Source organism: Kryptolebias marmoratus, linkage group LG13, assembly GCF_001649575.2.
Source record: "Kryptolebias marmoratus isolate JLee-2015 linkage group LG13, ASM164957v2, whole genome shotgun sequence".
Taxonomy (NCBI): Eukaryota; Metazoa; Chordata; class Actinopteri; order Cyprinodontiformes; family Rivulidae; genus Kryptolebias; species Kryptolebias marmoratus.
In genome coordinates, this window is record NC_051442.1 from 5,111,629 (window position 1) to 5,128,570 (window position 16,942).

The following is a 16,942-nucleotide window of genomic DNA, read 5'->3' on the forward strand; positions in this document are numbered from 1 at the left end:
ATTTCTATTTGCAAAAACAGTTTGCTGCAAAATGAAAAAAAAATGTGGGTTTTGTTCCAAAATCTCTCAAACTTAAAGGCATAGTTTGGTCATTTTTGAAACTATTCGTCGAATAGTTATTAATAATTAGTACTTTATCAGCCATGACATCAGTTGTAGATCACGAAGCATGAAAAATGTTTCTGCCAAGGCTAAAGACGAGCCATTAGACTCATTTGTCCAATCCTGGTCCTGGAGAGCCACCATCCTGCAGGTTTTAGATGTTTTTCTGCTCTTCAGCAGGTCTTTAAGTTCTGCAGAAGCCTGCTAATCACTCGTTCATTCAAATCAGGTGTGTTGGAGCAGAGAAACAACTAAAGCATGCAGGATAGCGGCCCTCCAGGATCTGGATTGGACACCACTGCTCCACACTTTTATACCATTTGTTTAGTTTGTTTAGTTTGTTGCTGTTTTCTCGACAGAAACAAAACAGCCACCGATGAAGACTTTTGCCCTTTTCTCCACTCATGTCACAGCTGATGAGGTACCAACTCAACTTATTTTTTTAAAGGATGTTTAAAGGTTGCTTATGCGAGCTAATTATTAATTATTACCATCTGCTCTTTCCTGCAGCTACAAACTGAAATGGTTGGATTTTTTGAGGGGGGAAAAAACAAAAACACAGTTTAATAACTGCAGCGAGTTTGGCACTTTGAGCATAAATTCTTCTAATACCTTCATTTTTGTGTCATTCAGAATAATTTATAAAAGGCAAATCATCTTTCTGTCATTGATATGTACATACAATATTTTAATATTCTAATATATTCACAGGAAATCATCAGTTCAGGCACTTTGCCGCCTCTATAGCAACTTCTTAGCGTGAGACATCCTGAGATTTAAGACTGTTTTCTTTTTAAATAAACAACAGAAAAAGTAAAATATATAAAGAGAGATTTATATCAACAATCAACTTCTTACCTTTTACCATAGCAAAATAAATTCTTTTTTTTTGTTGTTGTTGTTGTTATTGTTAAAATGCCTTCACAGCGGAGGGTTCATGCCCTGATTTTAGGTTGGGTTTGGAAAAGATTTTTTGTCCGGCTCCTTTAAAGAAGGCGTTTGGAGAACCAGGGTCTCTTCTGTTGGGTTTTAGTGCCACAGTTTTCCTCCGTCACAACTGTTCTCAGAGCTGAAAGTCCAAAACTTTTAATTGTCCACTTCTCCGCTTGTTCTTCTTCAAAACTGCACTTTGTGATGAAACCCGTGGGCCTCAGTGCTCCATGTGCGTCTCTGTGTGTTTAGATGCCTTCTTATATCTAAGGGCTTTAATAAGATCGTCGACTTTAGAAATGGCCGAAGCAGCTGCGGCTTCAGTGTTCGCGCCACCACGCCTTCGGGAGTCTATCTGAGAGCCGTTTTCGAGTCTATCTGGGAGCGCACGTCCTGGTAGGCCAGGAGGCACGGGTCGGTGGACAGGGCATCGTGGGTAAAAACGGAGTCGTTGTCGGAAGAGCAGGAGCTGGACGTGTCCTCGCAGGATGGGGAGTACTGTTCAAAAGGCGTCGACAGGTCCAAGTACTGGGAGGAGAGAAGGTTAATGAAACACTGGTGAGATGTTTTGAAACAGAGAAAATGAACTGAAATATGTGTAAAATTTGCAGAACAACACAGTGGAAATTGGAATCTGGCCCGTTTCTCGAAGGTTTTCAGCTACTATTGGACACGCTTATCTTTGAGCGGCTTGCTGCCATGAGACGCGCAGATGTGTAAAATCAAGTCTCTGCAGGAAAATATTTACAGCCACTTTAGAGATTCTGGCTCTAATCCTCAAAGGTCCGCACTTGTCTTTAAATATTTGCATTTAAGAGGACTGAAACAAATCATTTAGACGAAATGCCGGCCCATTTGTAAATGAAAGCACAAAAAAAAAAAAGGCTCATTCGTTTGAACAGATGCATTGACAACATCTGGGCATCGGATTACGAGTAAAAACATGGCGGTGTGTGAATGAGTGTGTGCGTTTGAAGCCCACCTCGTCAGAGATGGACAGCAGAGCTTTGTCCAGCTCCTCCACCAGCTGCTTGAACGTCGGTCTCTGGGTGGGAACAGCATGCCAGCATTCACGCATCATCATGTATCTGCAGAGAAACAAAGGTTTTATCGGTATATGATCAAATAAATATCAATCTACGACAAAACAAATGCATAACTAATCCTGAAACAGATGCATATTGCCCACTGCCTTGAATGCCGAGGTTTGGGAGAAAGATGTGATTTGTTAGTGCTCAAAATTTACTCTGGGAATGACTCTCAGCTACTACCACACCAAATTTTAAACTCAATGTCATTAAAATTGATTGATTGTGTGTTTGCTAAGGTGAACCAGCTATGGTGGCCATCTTAAACTGAACTGAAAAGTTAATCGGGTATAAATGTCCATCCAGTGGTTGGTTGGTTTGTCTGTCTGTTAACAAAACAACTTAAAAACTAATGAACATATTTTGAGTATGTGTTGGAGATGATTCTCAGCTACTACCACACCAACTTGTAGCTCAACATCTGTAATTTTAACTGAGTGATAATCGTTTTTGGGTTTAATCAGCTGTAGACGTACATCCAGTGACTGCTTTCTGAGAGGTTCAATAAAACTGGTCCAGTGGTCCATGAGATATTTTGCTAACAGATAAACAAATTGCTCATATACAGAAGCAATTACAGGATTAATGGCAGTGGGTGATAACTATAAGAACAACGAGTTAATGAATTGTTAAGTATAGAATTTCTCAAATTTAAGAGAAGTGATTTGGACTCAAAAATGATCAAACTTTCATCCTTCAAACATTTCCCACTTTTAAAACCTCAGCTAAGTAGTTTCTGCAGTATCTTACCGACAAATTGACAAAAAGTCAACAACGTGAAGGTGTTGTTCTGCACGGCAGGGACAGAGGAGGTTGTAGGTTTGTCCCATTTTCGTTCACAGGAACAGTTTTGCCAACTCAAAACCCAATCTGGAAACAGAAGAACTCCTACTTACAGTTCATGTGTGCAGTTGGAGGGTTTGTCCATCCGATGTCCCTCCTTCAGCAGCTTGAAAAGCTCCTCAACGGGAATACCGGGGTACGGCGAACCTCCCAGCGTGAAAATCTCCCACATCAGGACGCCGAACGACCACCTGAGCGTGGGCGAAAGAGGAGAGGACATGGTTCAGATCAGAAAAAATAAAAAACCTTGGAGTTCAATAAAACTCGCTATGATTGGACGAGGTTTCAGCAGGACATGAAAAGATGGTGGAAGGTTGGACTTACACGTCACTTTGGTGTGTGTAAACCCTGTCAAACAAAGCTTCAGGTGCCATCCACTTCACCGGCAGCCGTCCCTGCAGAGCCAGCAAAGATACGTTAGAGCCAACGGTCACCGCGCCACATTTCTCATTACAGTTTGGTTTTTTTTAATACAGATTCTCACTCTGTCTCTCTGTGCCCTCTCACGTCTCCCTCCTCCCTTTTCTAATTAAGTCCCATTAAGCCTACTGCCAATCTGGGGAAAACCTCAGACTTCTGTCTTCTGGGTTATAAAACTGTAAAAGGAGTCAACTGCTGAGGGGTAGATTGGGTTTTAAACAAGGACCTGTGTATTTTTCAATAATAATCACGTCTTAAACTGTAGTTTTACATGTCTTTATAATGATATAATACCTAATGTTTTGTAGGAAAGCTCTAAACTAAAATTAAGTTTGAACAACAACTAATCTTATAGGTAGTTCAATGCCACAGCGTTCCTGAGAAACTTGGCTTAAGGTTAGAAAGTCTACCGATGTGATGAAAACATGCTTATTTGTCTGTTTGAGAGCATAATGTTGTCTAAAGAGGGACCCAGATTGCGAGACTGTCTGAAAAATGTAAAACAGTATTATGATTTTTCCAAATAAATCCCCCAGTTGTCAATCCTTTCTTTGTTTAATCAGAAAAAAAAAACCTGAAAACGTTCAAACGTTGGAGACCAGAAAGTTGTTATATGCATCTTAAATTCAGTTTAGTGTTAACAAGACTACAGCTGATGGTTGTTTAGAAAATATACCAAAAGTAAGTGTTTTCATTTCTCAAAACAAGCGAACTGAAGAGGGACGTTTTGCTCCCGAAAAGGTGCGGCTAGAAACTCACGTTGGTGGTTTTCTTGTAGTAGTCGATCTGGTGGACTCCTCTGGCCAGGCCAAAGTCTGCGATCTTCATCACGTTGTCCTCCGTCACCAGAACATTCCTGGCTGCCAAATCTCTGTGGATGCACTGCAGAGGAGAAGGCATAAAAAATAAACGTGAACATATGGGCGACCGCTGTGACAAGCTCCAAATTCACGATTTATTAGGAGTCCGGTGAAGTTCTTTCAGTTGGTAATGCTGCAGAAGGATACATTTGATCTGCCGGGAAGACAAAAAAGCTCAATTATCCTGAGTTTTAGAGTCATAAAAAGCTCTCTTTAATGCAGACATATTGCTGTCAGTCTTGTTTGGTTTGTGATTTTAAGGATCAAGAAATAGCTTTAAAGGAGGTAGAAAATTATTGCTGATTTTCTCCAAAAATAAAAACGTCTCTGAAGTCTAAAGTCAGCTCACAGGGCCTCACTTTAGTGAATTCCACAAAAATAAAAAATGCCTTTTTATAGAGATCCTGGAGTTTTAAGAAAACACAACCCTTTAGGAAGAAAAAGGAAAGCACTGTTTGCCCACACCGAACGTATGTCATTAAGTTTATTTTGGTTTTCATTTGAAATAGACTTGGGATTTGTGGGGACGTGCAAAATGAACCTTTCTCGGTTTGTGGGTCTCCCCATAATTGAGGGTTAGTTTTAGGCTCCAGCATTCTTAGGAGGCAGCACAGCCGAAACCTGATGCCAGACGAGGGCTCTGCTGCCTGTTTGTTAACAGATTTATGGCAGCGCTAAAAAGGACAAAGCCCTGCGAGGCGAAGGGACAGGCAGACGGATGGAGAAGAGTAAACAGGACCGGAGCTGCAGCAGCTCGCTGCTCAGGAATGCCTGTCTGAGACACCGGCTGGCAGACAAAGGGACGTGTTGATAAGACACACACACAAACAGAATGCATGCTGGGAAAATGAAAGGGATTGAAAACGGGGGGAGGGCAGGGGGAAAGGAGAGGAGGAGAAAGCTGGTCCTGAACAGAAAAATCAACCTATAGTTTCCAAATTAAGTTATATGAAAGAACAAATACAGATCTTAACCTAAAATTTAGTGTGGTAGTGGCTGAGACTGATCCCCAATGCAAAACTTTATAAATAACCATTGAAATCAACCCTGTAAGCAAAATATCTCTTGAACCACTGGATTTGTTTTAACAAAACTTACAGAAAATAATCATTAGGTGCAGTTCTACAAATGACATCCCAATTCAAGATGGCCTCCACAACCAACTGGCCTCAGAAAACACAAAAGTGGCCATAATTCAGTCAATGGTACTGATATTATGCTAAACTTTGGTGTGGTTGTAGCTGAGAGTTACGCAACACATACTCCGAGCATGACATCTAGCAATATTGCATGAGATCACACATAATGTTGTTTTTCAGGCTTTAACGCCTCGTTTCTCAACACAAAATGATCTTAGTCTAAAACCGCGCCAAGAAAATAACATGAAAATATGCACTGTTTCAAAGAATGCTGGGTTTTAAATTTGACGAATGTATTTCCTGTATGGAAAAAAACAAGCATTCTCCAGAGATCTTTAATGAACTAAAGTGACGTTTCTAATTCGCTAAACATTGTAATTCAAGAACAAACGGACCCTCGGCTCGTTTTGATCAAAGAACTGCTTTGATTTAAAAGTGATCTTTTTGAAAAGTTTCCCGAAAACACTCAGTTAAGCCTTCAAAATGAAATGAAAAGACTGTTTCACTCGGGCCCGGCCGTAAATCAGCCACCACGTCATCGTCCCGTTTCTTCCTCAGATTGACGATTCTCCGTTTTGTGTCTATAAAACTGCTTGTGGACAGATTTACTGCCGCTAAGATGTTCAGATGTCATTTCCACCCTTTCAAGTGAACCCACCCTTTTAGAGGCCAGGTACTCCATCCCTCGGGCCACCTGGTAAGCACAAGACAGCAGGTCTTTGAAGGTGAGCTGCTCCTCGGGCACTTTGGTCACATCAAAAGTGTAATCCATGCCTGGAGGTCGCCTGGCCCGCAGGTACTCCCTCAGACTGCCTTTGGAGGCATATTCCACCAGCACATATAGAGGGCCTGTGGGGGTGGGGGGATAAAACAGGATGAAGGGTTGTTTTGTGTTGTTACTTTAGCCTCGGGGCTTTGACATAAACTCACTAAATGAGACGCTCACCATCCTGTGTGCAGACCCCCAGCAGATTGATGATGTTCTTGTGCTTGTCCATCACTTTCATCAGCTCCATTTCTGAAATCAGGTCGGCCAGGTCTTTGTCTGTGGCGTCGTCTGAGGGAACAATTGTACAATTCAGACAACATGTCTTCTCACTTGCAGCAGACTGAAACAAGTCTTTTTGTCTTTTCTTACCTTTGAGCATCTTGACCGCCACGGTGGTGGCCTGGTCCGGACCGTCCTTGTTGATCCTGAAGGCTTCGGCTCTGACCACCTGACCAAAGCAGCCTTCTCCTAGAGGTTTCCCCAGAGTTAAACTACAGAAAGAAACATCGACAGAAAATAAGTATGTCCAAATAAAAACTGAGCAAATCCATAATTTAGACCTCTGGCTTCTTAAACTGCAGGTTGGAATGATCCGAAACTGGGCTACACGCGTTTTTATTTTTAGTTCCCCACATGATTCCAGAGCTGCAGTTTTTATTGAGCCTGGATCCCGACAGCCACGGGAAACTTAAATACCTTTAGGTTTTTGGGACTCGTTATGTGTGCAATCATTTTAAAGACAAATGTGATTTCGGAACGTTATCTTCCTCCTGTAATGGATAACAGATGCTTATCTTTTACGGCAGATGACTTACTTCTCTCTTGGGAACTCCCAGTCCGGATCGTAGGGCAACTCAAACTCCATAACTCCGGCCAGCATGGGAGAACAGCCGGACGAGAGTCGAGCCACCCTCATCAGGGATGCGCTGGACTTTCCTGACGAGTTGGACTCTACTGAGTACTGCGGGAAAACAGACGTCAACTTCATTAGCGGCCATTTGGATTGCATAGAAAGATTTAACTTTAGCTGCTACTGTATGTGCAGACGCTTTTATCCCCTAGCAAGCTTCAGTACAGCAAGAAACCCTAAAGGACACGTTTAGTCTATTTGGTACAGCTGGTACAGAAGTGAACGGTGCAGGTTTGATATGCTAAGGTGTTCAGTGGTCCTTTTAAGGGATCCTTCAGAATAAGAGTAACTCTCCTGCGCTGACAGCAATTTGTTTTTTGAAGTCAACTTAAAGTCATACCTGTCTACGAAGAGGGAACTTTGAGAGCTTCTGCACAGGGAGGGCATCAAAAGGTTCCCTTCTAGGGTGGACCTGCATCCGACACAACACCACGATGATGATGGCCATGATCAAAGCCACGAACCCGCAGGCGTAGATGATGATGTCGGTGTACTTAGTCTCCATGGTTTCTATGGATACCGCCGCTTCTTCCTCTGCAGGGGCAAACCACATGTTTTGATAAATCAAAACTATAACAATTGTGTGCATTATGCCAAATAAATGGATATATTTTGAAAAAAACTTAATAATAAGAAAAAAATCTGTTAAAGGGGGGCCATATAACACCGTTTGGGGTTGCCCAAACCATTCTTCTTGACAACAAGAGGTCTAAAAGGAAGTTAAAGATTATTTGGTTCTATTTTACCTGAAAGAACGGTGAGCCAGGCAGACTGGTAGGCAAAGCCAATTGAGTTACCGGCCAGGCAGGTGTACTCTCCTGCATCTTCCATGGTAACATTGGACAGGTACAGGACCTCCACCTCTGACATGTTCAGGCTGCCAGTCTGCAGAACACAAAACCCAACAGGAAACCGTAAATACACAGAACTTTAAAGACAGTTATGGAAATTCTGCCGTTGTTTCTTCTGCTCGAACCGTCCGTTCAGTCCCTGCTACTGACCTTGAGGATCTGAACGTACGGCGTCCCATCAGGACCGTAGCGACTGCCGTTCCTTTCGATGTGCTTGAGCCACTGAATGTGAGGCTGAGCATCGCTGTAGACCTTGCAGTGGAACTGGACGTCGCTGCCCACGATCGCTGTGGTGTTGGCAGGTAAACCGGCCTGCAGGATCGGCCTGTGAGGGGAGCGTTCTGTAACGAGAGGAAATAAGGAAAGAAGTGAACAACGGTAGCAGAATGTCAGAGGATGTCCAGAGACCAGCATCATGGAGATTAAACTGATCTACAGAGGATGATTTAGGTTTCCAAAGGGAGTGTATCAGTGCAGGAATTATAGCAAGTAGTGGTTAAAAACATCCAAACATTTAGCCAATAAACAACTAGGAAACATGACTACATTGCAACCAACTGTCTCACAATAGCCAGCAATTGTCAAACGCTACTTTAATGTGTTTCTGTACTGGCAACAGGACAGGAAATATCATTTTTGGGAAAGGAAATTGGTTTCATTAACATGCCACTCTGTCAATGGTCTCTTTGATCTGCGGTCACCCTCGCTCTCTGATCTCGTTAGTTGTCTCGTTAGTCTTTCCCCCTCCCGTCAGCGGGGATGGAAACTGACCCCGCAGTAAACACACGGGAAACAAATGAACAAACAAACCGCAGCCCTCCTCAATTTCTCGTCACAAATCGGGTAGAAAACTGGAGCGGACGTCTGACCGTCCAGATCCTGCCTGTCATGGCCGACACCGCGTCACCTTCTGCTCACCCTTCAACTTATTTCCCGTCAGACTGGAGGTTACCTTTTGAAGGCACAATGCTTGTTTTGTCAGCAACTTCTGACTAATGCTTTGGCTACTGCCGCCATGAGTCGGCCAAGACAGTAAGCATTTTAAAACCTTGTTTTTCTTTAGAATTATACAAGTTTTCCCGGTAACTATGATGCATCCTCTGCTGTTCAGCAGGTTTACCGTAATTGTGTATTTGCGGTTTCTTCTGAATGTATTCTGAAATCTGAAAACAATCTGAAAACATGCAATGATTTTAGTATTTTTAACTTTATGTTTTGAATTATTTAACTTTATATACAGGAAATTCAGCCCAAAATACACTGAGATTTACAAATCTTCCAAAAACATTGTTTTCTGAAATTTACTTTGGCGCGTTTGCTTTATTTTTGCCATCTAATGCGTCTTTAAACTTTTAGGTACTAATTGGCTAATTTGTGGTTTAAGCCATGGTATTGCTAATTTTAGGGTTTAGCTTCTGTTTTTGTGGTATCTAGTTACTGTCTTGCTACATTTAGCTTTTAGCTGCTGTTTTTTTTTATTTTAACTCATGTGTTTTGCAAGTTTAAGTTTTGAGATACAGTTTTACTGATTTTAGCTTACAACAAATTCAACAAATCTAAGGAAGAATCATTCGTGTCTTACCCAGAACGTCGAGGACATAGCTGTGAGAAATGGATCCATATTTGTTCTCCACCACGCAGGTGTAGTTTCCTCTGTCTGACGGCACCACGCTCTCCATCACTAGGCTCCAGTGTTGGTGTCTCAGCTGGTCGAAGTAAAACCAAACAGAATCAGCGTCTAACTCTTCATCTCCACAAACTTCATTTGGAATTCTCGAAAAGCGCTCACCTTTATCCCGCCGATGCGGTGCTCTCCTCTGAATTCACGGCCGTTTTTGAGCCAGCGGATGGTCGGTATCGGGCTGCCCATCGCCGGGCAGCGGAACTTCACCGTGTTGCCTGCGGGGACAGCGTACAGCTTCTTGTCCATACGCTGGGTGTGGGTCCAGTAGGGACCTGTGGAGACAAACCAACCAATGAACAGGGGGTTTGTTCGGTATCGGTTTCACAGTTCATGCAAACAAACCACACACCTCTGGAGAAGTAAACTTGATCATTTTCTATCTCAGTTGATGAGTCCTCCAAGCCGTTGTCCTCATCATCGTCCCCGGACCCCAACGTGTCTGAAAACAAGACAAACAGACAATGAGAAGACATGCCGACGCTTCAGATGCTTCGAATAAACCAAACACCAACACGAGTGTTTTCACCCTACCTGCTACAGTGATGGTGAAGTTCCTCACTGGATTTTTGGTTCCCCGGAGAACACAAACGTAAACTCCCGAGTCTTCATACGTCATGTCTGTGATCTCCATGGTGGCTCCGCGCATCTGGATGCGTGGCGTCGGCAGCAGCCGAACTCCCTCCTTGTACCAGTTCACCGCCATGCCCGGCCGGGTGTTCATGTCGCAGCGCAGCTTCAGAACGTTTCCCGGCTCCAGCAGGAGGTGCTCAGAGGTGTCCTCACTGAGCTCCTCGAGAACTTCTGCTTAAAGCAGAGGACACGTTAGCTCCCTGACATGTAGGCAGCACCTTGTTTTGTTTCTTATTTCTTTACATTTCTTTTGTTATTTGACACACAGCACTAAGAGCCCTCTCACCTATTTCTAATAGCCATTCCTTCAACTATGACCTTCAACTCCTCAACCCCATTACCCTCCATCCCCACATACACACAAGCACACTGAAATTACCATGGTGACCAGGGCCTTAATGACCCGACCCTCCTCCACTCAAACCCTCCTTCCTTTCCCCTCCTCCTCCCCATCTTTTTGTTCCTCAGTGGATTATTGTGAGACTGAGAGCGATACAGCTAACACTGCAAACTCCCTCCCCTCTCTTCTCACTCCAGAAAAGTGGAAAAGAAAAGAAACAAGCAAGACAAGCGGCTGAAGCTAATGAACATGTTGCAACGTGACAGACGACGGCGAGTTTGAGGCTGAGGGGTGGTGAGGGTTCACTGAAGATCTAAGTGAGCGAAAGGAGAGGGGACAGCTTTTCTTCAGCCCACACAGATAGAGACATTACCCCTAATGATTTTTTTTTTGCTTCACAGAAACCCACATTTGTTAAAAGTAATCAAACATGTACTCAGCTTCAGTTAAAGTTTAGTAAAATGACATTATATTCAGGTGAAAGTTACCTGAAGGGATTTCAGCGATGGTCATTTTTACAGTTTGGGAAATGATGGTACCTGTAAAAGAGAAATGTGGTTTAAAACTCTAAAAGAGAAGAATCAGTAAATCCACACAGGGTGCTACATTAATATATATAAAAAAGGACGTAAAGATAAGGGCGTCTCACCAGGCAGGACCTCCAGCCATGCCGACTGCATGGCCTGAACCGTCTGTCCTCCGTGGCTGCTCTCAGCCATGCAGATGTACTCGCCTGCATCCTCCGCCGTCATGTTGGACAGGTGGAAAGTGTTCACCTTGGACCCGTTGCTCTGCAGGGGCTGCGTGAAGGAGAAGACGTGTTACCACTGAACAACACCACGAAGGAAACTGCTGCAGTCTGTAAATATGTTCTCACCGTCAGGGCCTTGATGCCAGGAGGTCCTCCTTGACTTCGCTCTGAGCTTCTGGTATCCGTTTTCAGCCACTGCACTTTGGTGGAAGCTGGTCGGTGGACTTTACACACCAGTTTCGCCTGACCCCCCACCACCCCTGTGGTGTTTTCTGGGTAGCCTGGCACAATCAGAGGTCTGGACACACGAAGATCTGGGGAACATAAACAAGCCTTATAGCCTTTAGCTTGAACTAAAATCTACTAACTAATCTTCTTCCTGAGCTCCTCAGACTTAAAGGCTCCTCTGATACTAATAAAGGTCAAACACTTAGTTTGAAACATGATTAGAAAGCAAAACATAAACAGTTTCTTTAAGGGTACCAACAAATCTGTTCATACTATTTTACCATATCTTTGCAGAATAAACAAATAATTTCTTTGGACAGTTTTTGTTATTTTACTCTAAGACTTGCAGATATAAATTAGATAATTGCTTTTAACTGAATCACTTTTTACGAGAAATGAAGCCTGGTTTCATTGAACTGTACCAACAAATTTATCTGCATATGTAAAGGAACATGACAAAAATTGCCACGCTCCTAAACAACCATGACTTTAAACCCGGTTCTGATGGTGGCGCCATCCGTTCCGTGGGTCATTCGCCCGTTTATATGTTCTGGAGCATATGTGCTCCCCAGCCAGGGACCTCGGTCACTGCTCAGTCACTCAGGACGAGCAATCTTCCAGGGCAATTTTCTGTTCGATTGCTTCCTGCGAGCACTAAGTGAAAAGGCAATCTGTTCCCTCGTTGGACTGAAGTGCTGCCTTTTTTGTTTAATCACTCAGAGTGCATGCAGGTAATGCTTTCAGGAACAAATACACGCTTGCAGCCTTGTAAGTGGAAGATCAGGCATGGTCAAACGGAGGAAAACACATTAAAACAACCATGCTGGTGGATAGTTTTAATGAAGACACATTCTGCCTATTTGGACAGAGTCCAAAGAATTAAGAGTATAAGATGATCACAACAAGCCACTTACTGTTAGTTTGTGTTTTAAAGCTGAAACCAGCAGAACAGACACCGGGATGAACCACGTCCACTCCAACTGTGCTAATGAACTTGCCGAAACGGGGACGGTGCCCCGGAGTTGAACTTGCGACGGAGTGTGAATTATCACCCAGAGGCGAGAGGGCAAACAACACAAAACACAACACAAACAAACCGCTCAGCTGCTGAGAGCCAGCCAGCCGAACCGGCCGGCCGGGCTGGCAGCAGAACCCTCGGCCGGTGGGACAATGAGGGGGACCTCCGTGGGCCGACACAAACCTACAGCAGCACGGAGGGGCAGTATTCGCTCCCCATCAGGTCACTTTGTCGGCTCTTGTTTTTGATTGGCTCATCTTCATCAACAAAGAGCTAAATTTATCACTTCAAATAAAACCGGTCTCCAAGCTGTGCATCAGACCACATGGAGTTGTGTAACTGTGGAGCTGTGGGGGTGGATGCGTTTCAGTAAAACCACATGAAGAATCCAGCCTGGGACCGAAGCACAACATACAATCGTCTGTTTTCTTTCTATGTTAAATACTGCCAAGAATCTAAGCTCCAGCAATGTCCTGCTTTGCAGGGATGGGAACTAAAAAGCTGTTTTTATGAACAAACCGTCTCCCCGGGCCTTTGTAGTTTAAAGCCTTTGTAATTTAAGCTCTGCGGGAAAAGAAATAATGTAATCTAAAGAAAGTTTAAAAACTAAAACCTGACCATCCGTGCACCCACTCAGCAGCAAAATGTGTTTTATTTTATTTACGTTTAGGATGTTGAGATCTATTTGAATTTCACTCAACCAACTTTATCTACCTCTGTGGTGTGGAAGTAGCTGAGCCTTGAGTTCTACTCTGAGCACGAACGCCATTTATAAGGTTTGACCAAAACGGCTTCAACTTTGTGCACACACACTAAAAAGTAACTAAATCAAAGTCTGAAACATCAAACTGCACCTAAAGACCAAACTATTATTATTTTCTGAACGGATCCAAGCTGAAACAAAGAGCTTCAACAATCAGATAAATCTAAAAGCAGAGTTTTGTCTCTGAGCTCAGCCGTCTCCTCTGTCTCTCATCAGTCCACATCTTTTTATTCGGACTTAAAAACTCGACAAACGGCCGTCATCGGGTCAGTTTGGTCAGTTCGGGCTGATTCTGTTTCTGCTCAGCAGGAACATATAAAGTAACAGCGATCGGCTTTTTGCTTGAGCGTCTTTCTGCAAAGACCCCCCTCCCCATCCTCTCCTGCTGGCACGCAGCCAGGCAGATTTACACTTCCGAGCCTCTGGCCCTCGGGTGGATCAGGTGGCGCAACAATACTATGAGCTTTCTGACGTTTTGTTTTTTTCTTTTTAACTTTGTCTTATTTTTGCCCATACCCTGACTGTGGGCAGAGGAGGGATAACAGCAAAATGGCACAACTTCAAGCATCTTTTTACAGAATAAAAGCATTCTTACCTTTAGTCCTCGTCTCCCCAACGGCTCTGACTGCGACCCTGTCCACCAGAGCGAGCAGGAGGACGCAGAACGCGCAGACCCTCGCCATCTTCTGGATGTGACGTGCGTCTTCACGGTTTAAAGGCAAAAAGGCATCGGCCTCCTCAGGAACTCACAAAGTCTGCAAATCTGGATCCTGCAGGAGGCAAAAAACAAAGACGGGGCAGCCGGTTATCTGCTGATCAGAAACCCGATTCGTTCGGGAGATCCGGTCAGCTAAAGACACAAACCTGTCTGTTCACTTTTAAACCAGATGGCAAAAAAACGCAAACAATTGTCCCGCCAAATAGCTACAGAGAGAGCCTGTTTGGACTGCGAGCAACTGTATTCTTCAGCAGATGTCCCGCGGACTGTCCCACTCGCCTGTCCTACATTGTCCAGGCTCTCCTGTGCCGTGAATGAGGAGCGGGGCTGTTCCAGGCTGTTGTTTGTCAATGGATGGCGCTCGGGCCGCCCCGCCATAATGGACCCTTACTAGGAAAAACACTTGAAACCTGCCAGGAAGCTGCAGACTCAGGTGGCAAAACAGTGGAGCAGACGACAGGAGGGAAAGGAAACGTTGTGCGCTGAATGCGTCGTCTGTTCAGCTTAAAATAAGCCAAACGGATCTGTTAAATATTTAATATATAACTAAAATTTTCCTTGGAGGAATGCATATCGCCCGCCGCCTTGCCTGCCAGAATTTTTTTGCTTAATATCTGTTCAACTAGTCAGTTATAGCCATTTTTTGTTGGATAATGTCGATTAGCTCTGGCAGCCATCTTGATTTGGACTGACCCCAAAGGTTAATCACTTGTAAGTGTCTGATGTAAGATTACTCTCCGAAAGTTTCAATTAAATCCGTCCAGTAGTATGTGAGATATTTTGCTAACAGACAAACAGGGTCGACTCCTACAGTGAATGCTGAAGTTTTAAGCAAATATTTCACGTAATGTGTAACCCTTGGAGCATGTGTTGTGGAAGAGTCTCAGCTACGACAAAATGTTGGCACAAAATTTGGACGACCGGTTGAAATTTAACAGTTTTTCTGTTTTTTTAAGGTCGGACGGATGTAGCAGCCATCTTTTATCGTAATGGCTCCAAAAGTCAATGAGTTGTAGAAGTGCATTCAGTGATTCTGTCCTGAAAGTTTTACTGAAATCCGTCCAGAGGTTGATTATATATTTTGCTAACAGAGCTGACTGCTGAGGTGTAGCTCTCAGTGCCAGCTACTACCACGCCATCTTTCAGCTCAGAATCTGCCAAACTGATGTTATAGTCATTAATTTTTTTGTGTTTCCAAAGGCTGATGGATCCGATGAGCACTTTCTGAAAGTTTCACTGAAATCCGTTGAGTGATTCCTGAGATATTTTGCTAACAGGCAGACAAAGAAGGGATCTGCTTCGTTGTTTCTGTTGATTTATCAGTTTGTGTTTGGAAATATTAAATGTTTTGTCTGAGTAACAGCCAAACATTAAGAACAAAGCTGAAGGGAAATTAAACTAAATATTAAAAACTGCTGATTATATTATAATTTCACAACTAATCTGTTTAACAAGAAACGTTTTAAGTTTAATAATTTCACTTAAACTCGTCTAAATGTCCTTAAATTTGGATCTTTGGCTCCAAAACTAAACAACATCCATCTTAAAGTTTACTGTGTCGGATTTAAGGTGTTACTTTTTTAAAAAACAGACTCCATGCAGACTATAAACTCTGACAGGGAGCCATAAAGACAGAGCGGATTTCTCTCTGTGGCACGCTGCGCCAGCTGAGCGCAGGCGCCAGACCCCGGCGCGCGCGCGCACATCCCGCTTAAAGAACAAGCCTCCTGAATGAAACGTATTCTTCCTCAATTAGGGACTGGAAAACTTTTTCCCCCTTTCTCCCTGTTAATTCTGCTGCTGGAGCAAAAAAAAAAACACTTCCACTTTTATTCTGCTGGTCTGAAAACGGAGCTTGGAAAGGGGCGTCGCTGCAGCCTTCCTGCCACCTAATCACGCTCAATCAGCGGCCGATCGAGCTGCCAAAAGCCACTGCTTCCACTCGGATCAGAACGTCACGTGCTCGCGCGCGCCAGCCAATCAATAAGCTGTCAGATAAAGTCCAAACTCCGCTTCCAGGATCTGCTGACCTGTTTGGTTGCAAAACGCAAAAGATTTCATGCCCTGAAATCCAACTTGATTGGACCAAATTAGACTTTATTTAATTTGTTTTCAGTGCAAACAGTAAAAAAAAAGGTGGATTTGATTTGTAAAAAGTGTCTGAGAATGTGCGTAAAGGCTTGATTTCTATCGCTTCATAATGATTTAAGTGTCCCTGCAGGGAAGAAAATGAATGAAACGTGTCTCCAGCTTAATGTCCAACTGTCCCCGGTCTGTTTTCACCCACCTTCTCTGCCGGGTCTGTCCTCGCGGGGATGAAAAAAAAAACAAATCACTCCTGGTCCCCCTCAGATCCGAGGAATATTAGAACATTCATTTGAAATTTCCGCTGATTTTCCTCCTTAAATGAAGTCTGCGAGCAGGTCTGAAATGGAGCCTGAGCTTATAAATCCGTGGAAAAACAGCCTCCCGGAACATGAGCGACAGCTGCTGGGAGCTGCGACCGGGAGAAGGAGCTGCGGTCCCCGAGGAGGAGGGGGGTCAAAGTCCGCGGCTCACAAATCCATGGAGAGAAAACTCAACCAAAGTCTGAGTAAAGAAAAAGGGGGGAGTTGTGTACAAACTGTTTCACTCTCGATTCGAAATGAGAGAAAGTGAAGGGAGCTGGTTTGAGATCGTGTCCCCCCCGGTGGTTCCGAGTCCCTGCGTCTTTACGCAGCGCGTTGCTGGAAACCTCTCCTCTCCCCCGAGCTTCAGATCTGAGCTCTGCTGCTGGGACGTGGAGCTCAGCCTCTTTTAGTCCTCCATTCAGCAGCGGAGAGAGAGAGAGAGAGAGAGAGAGAGAGAGAGAGAGAGAGAGAGAGAGAGAGGAAGAAAAGAAAAAAACAAAACAAAACA

The 16,942-nt window shown here is 43.9% G+C and overlaps 1 protein-coding gene across 2 annotated transcripts; it reads right to left on the reverse strand.

Annotated features, from left to right (window-relative positions):
• Positions 1 to 376: 376 nt before the first annotated feature.
• Positions 377 to 16,931, reverse strand: fgfr4 (fibroblast growth factor receptor 4). 2 transcript variants are annotated; one of them, XM_017419929.3, is made up of 21 exons: positions 16,332 to 16,931; positions 13,922 to 14,096; positions 11,444 to 11,631; positions 11,216 to 11,366; positions 11,055 to 11,105; positions 10,128 to 10,397; positions 9,946 to 10,035; positions 9,702 to 9,868; positions 9,495 to 9,618; positions 8,063 to 8,253; positions 7,808 to 7,946; positions 7,402 to 7,595; positions 6,967 to 7,112; positions 6,521 to 6,642; positions 6,329 to 6,439; positions 6,041 to 6,231; positions 4,143 to 4,265; positions 3,288 to 3,358; positions 3,017 to 3,154; positions 2,015 to 2,120; positions 377 to 1,560 (listed from the first exon to the last, which is right to left on the reverse strand). In XM_017419929.3, exons 2-21 carry the CDS (start codon positions 14,007 to 14,009, stop codon positions 1,384 to 1,386), a joined length of 2,838 nt encoding a protein of 945 aa, XP_017275418.1. In that variant the 5' UTR covers positions 14,010 to 14,096; positions 16,332 to 16,931; the 3' UTR covers positions 377 to 1,383. The 2 variants fall into 2 exon arrangements, with proteins under 2 accessions (XP_017275418.1, XP_017275419.1); XM_017419930.3 differs by lacking the exon at positions 16,332 to 16,931 and adding an exon at positions 14,191 to 14,212 and having other exon boundaries at positions 1,384 to 1,560.
• Positions 16,932 to 16,942: the final 11 nt, after the last annotated feature.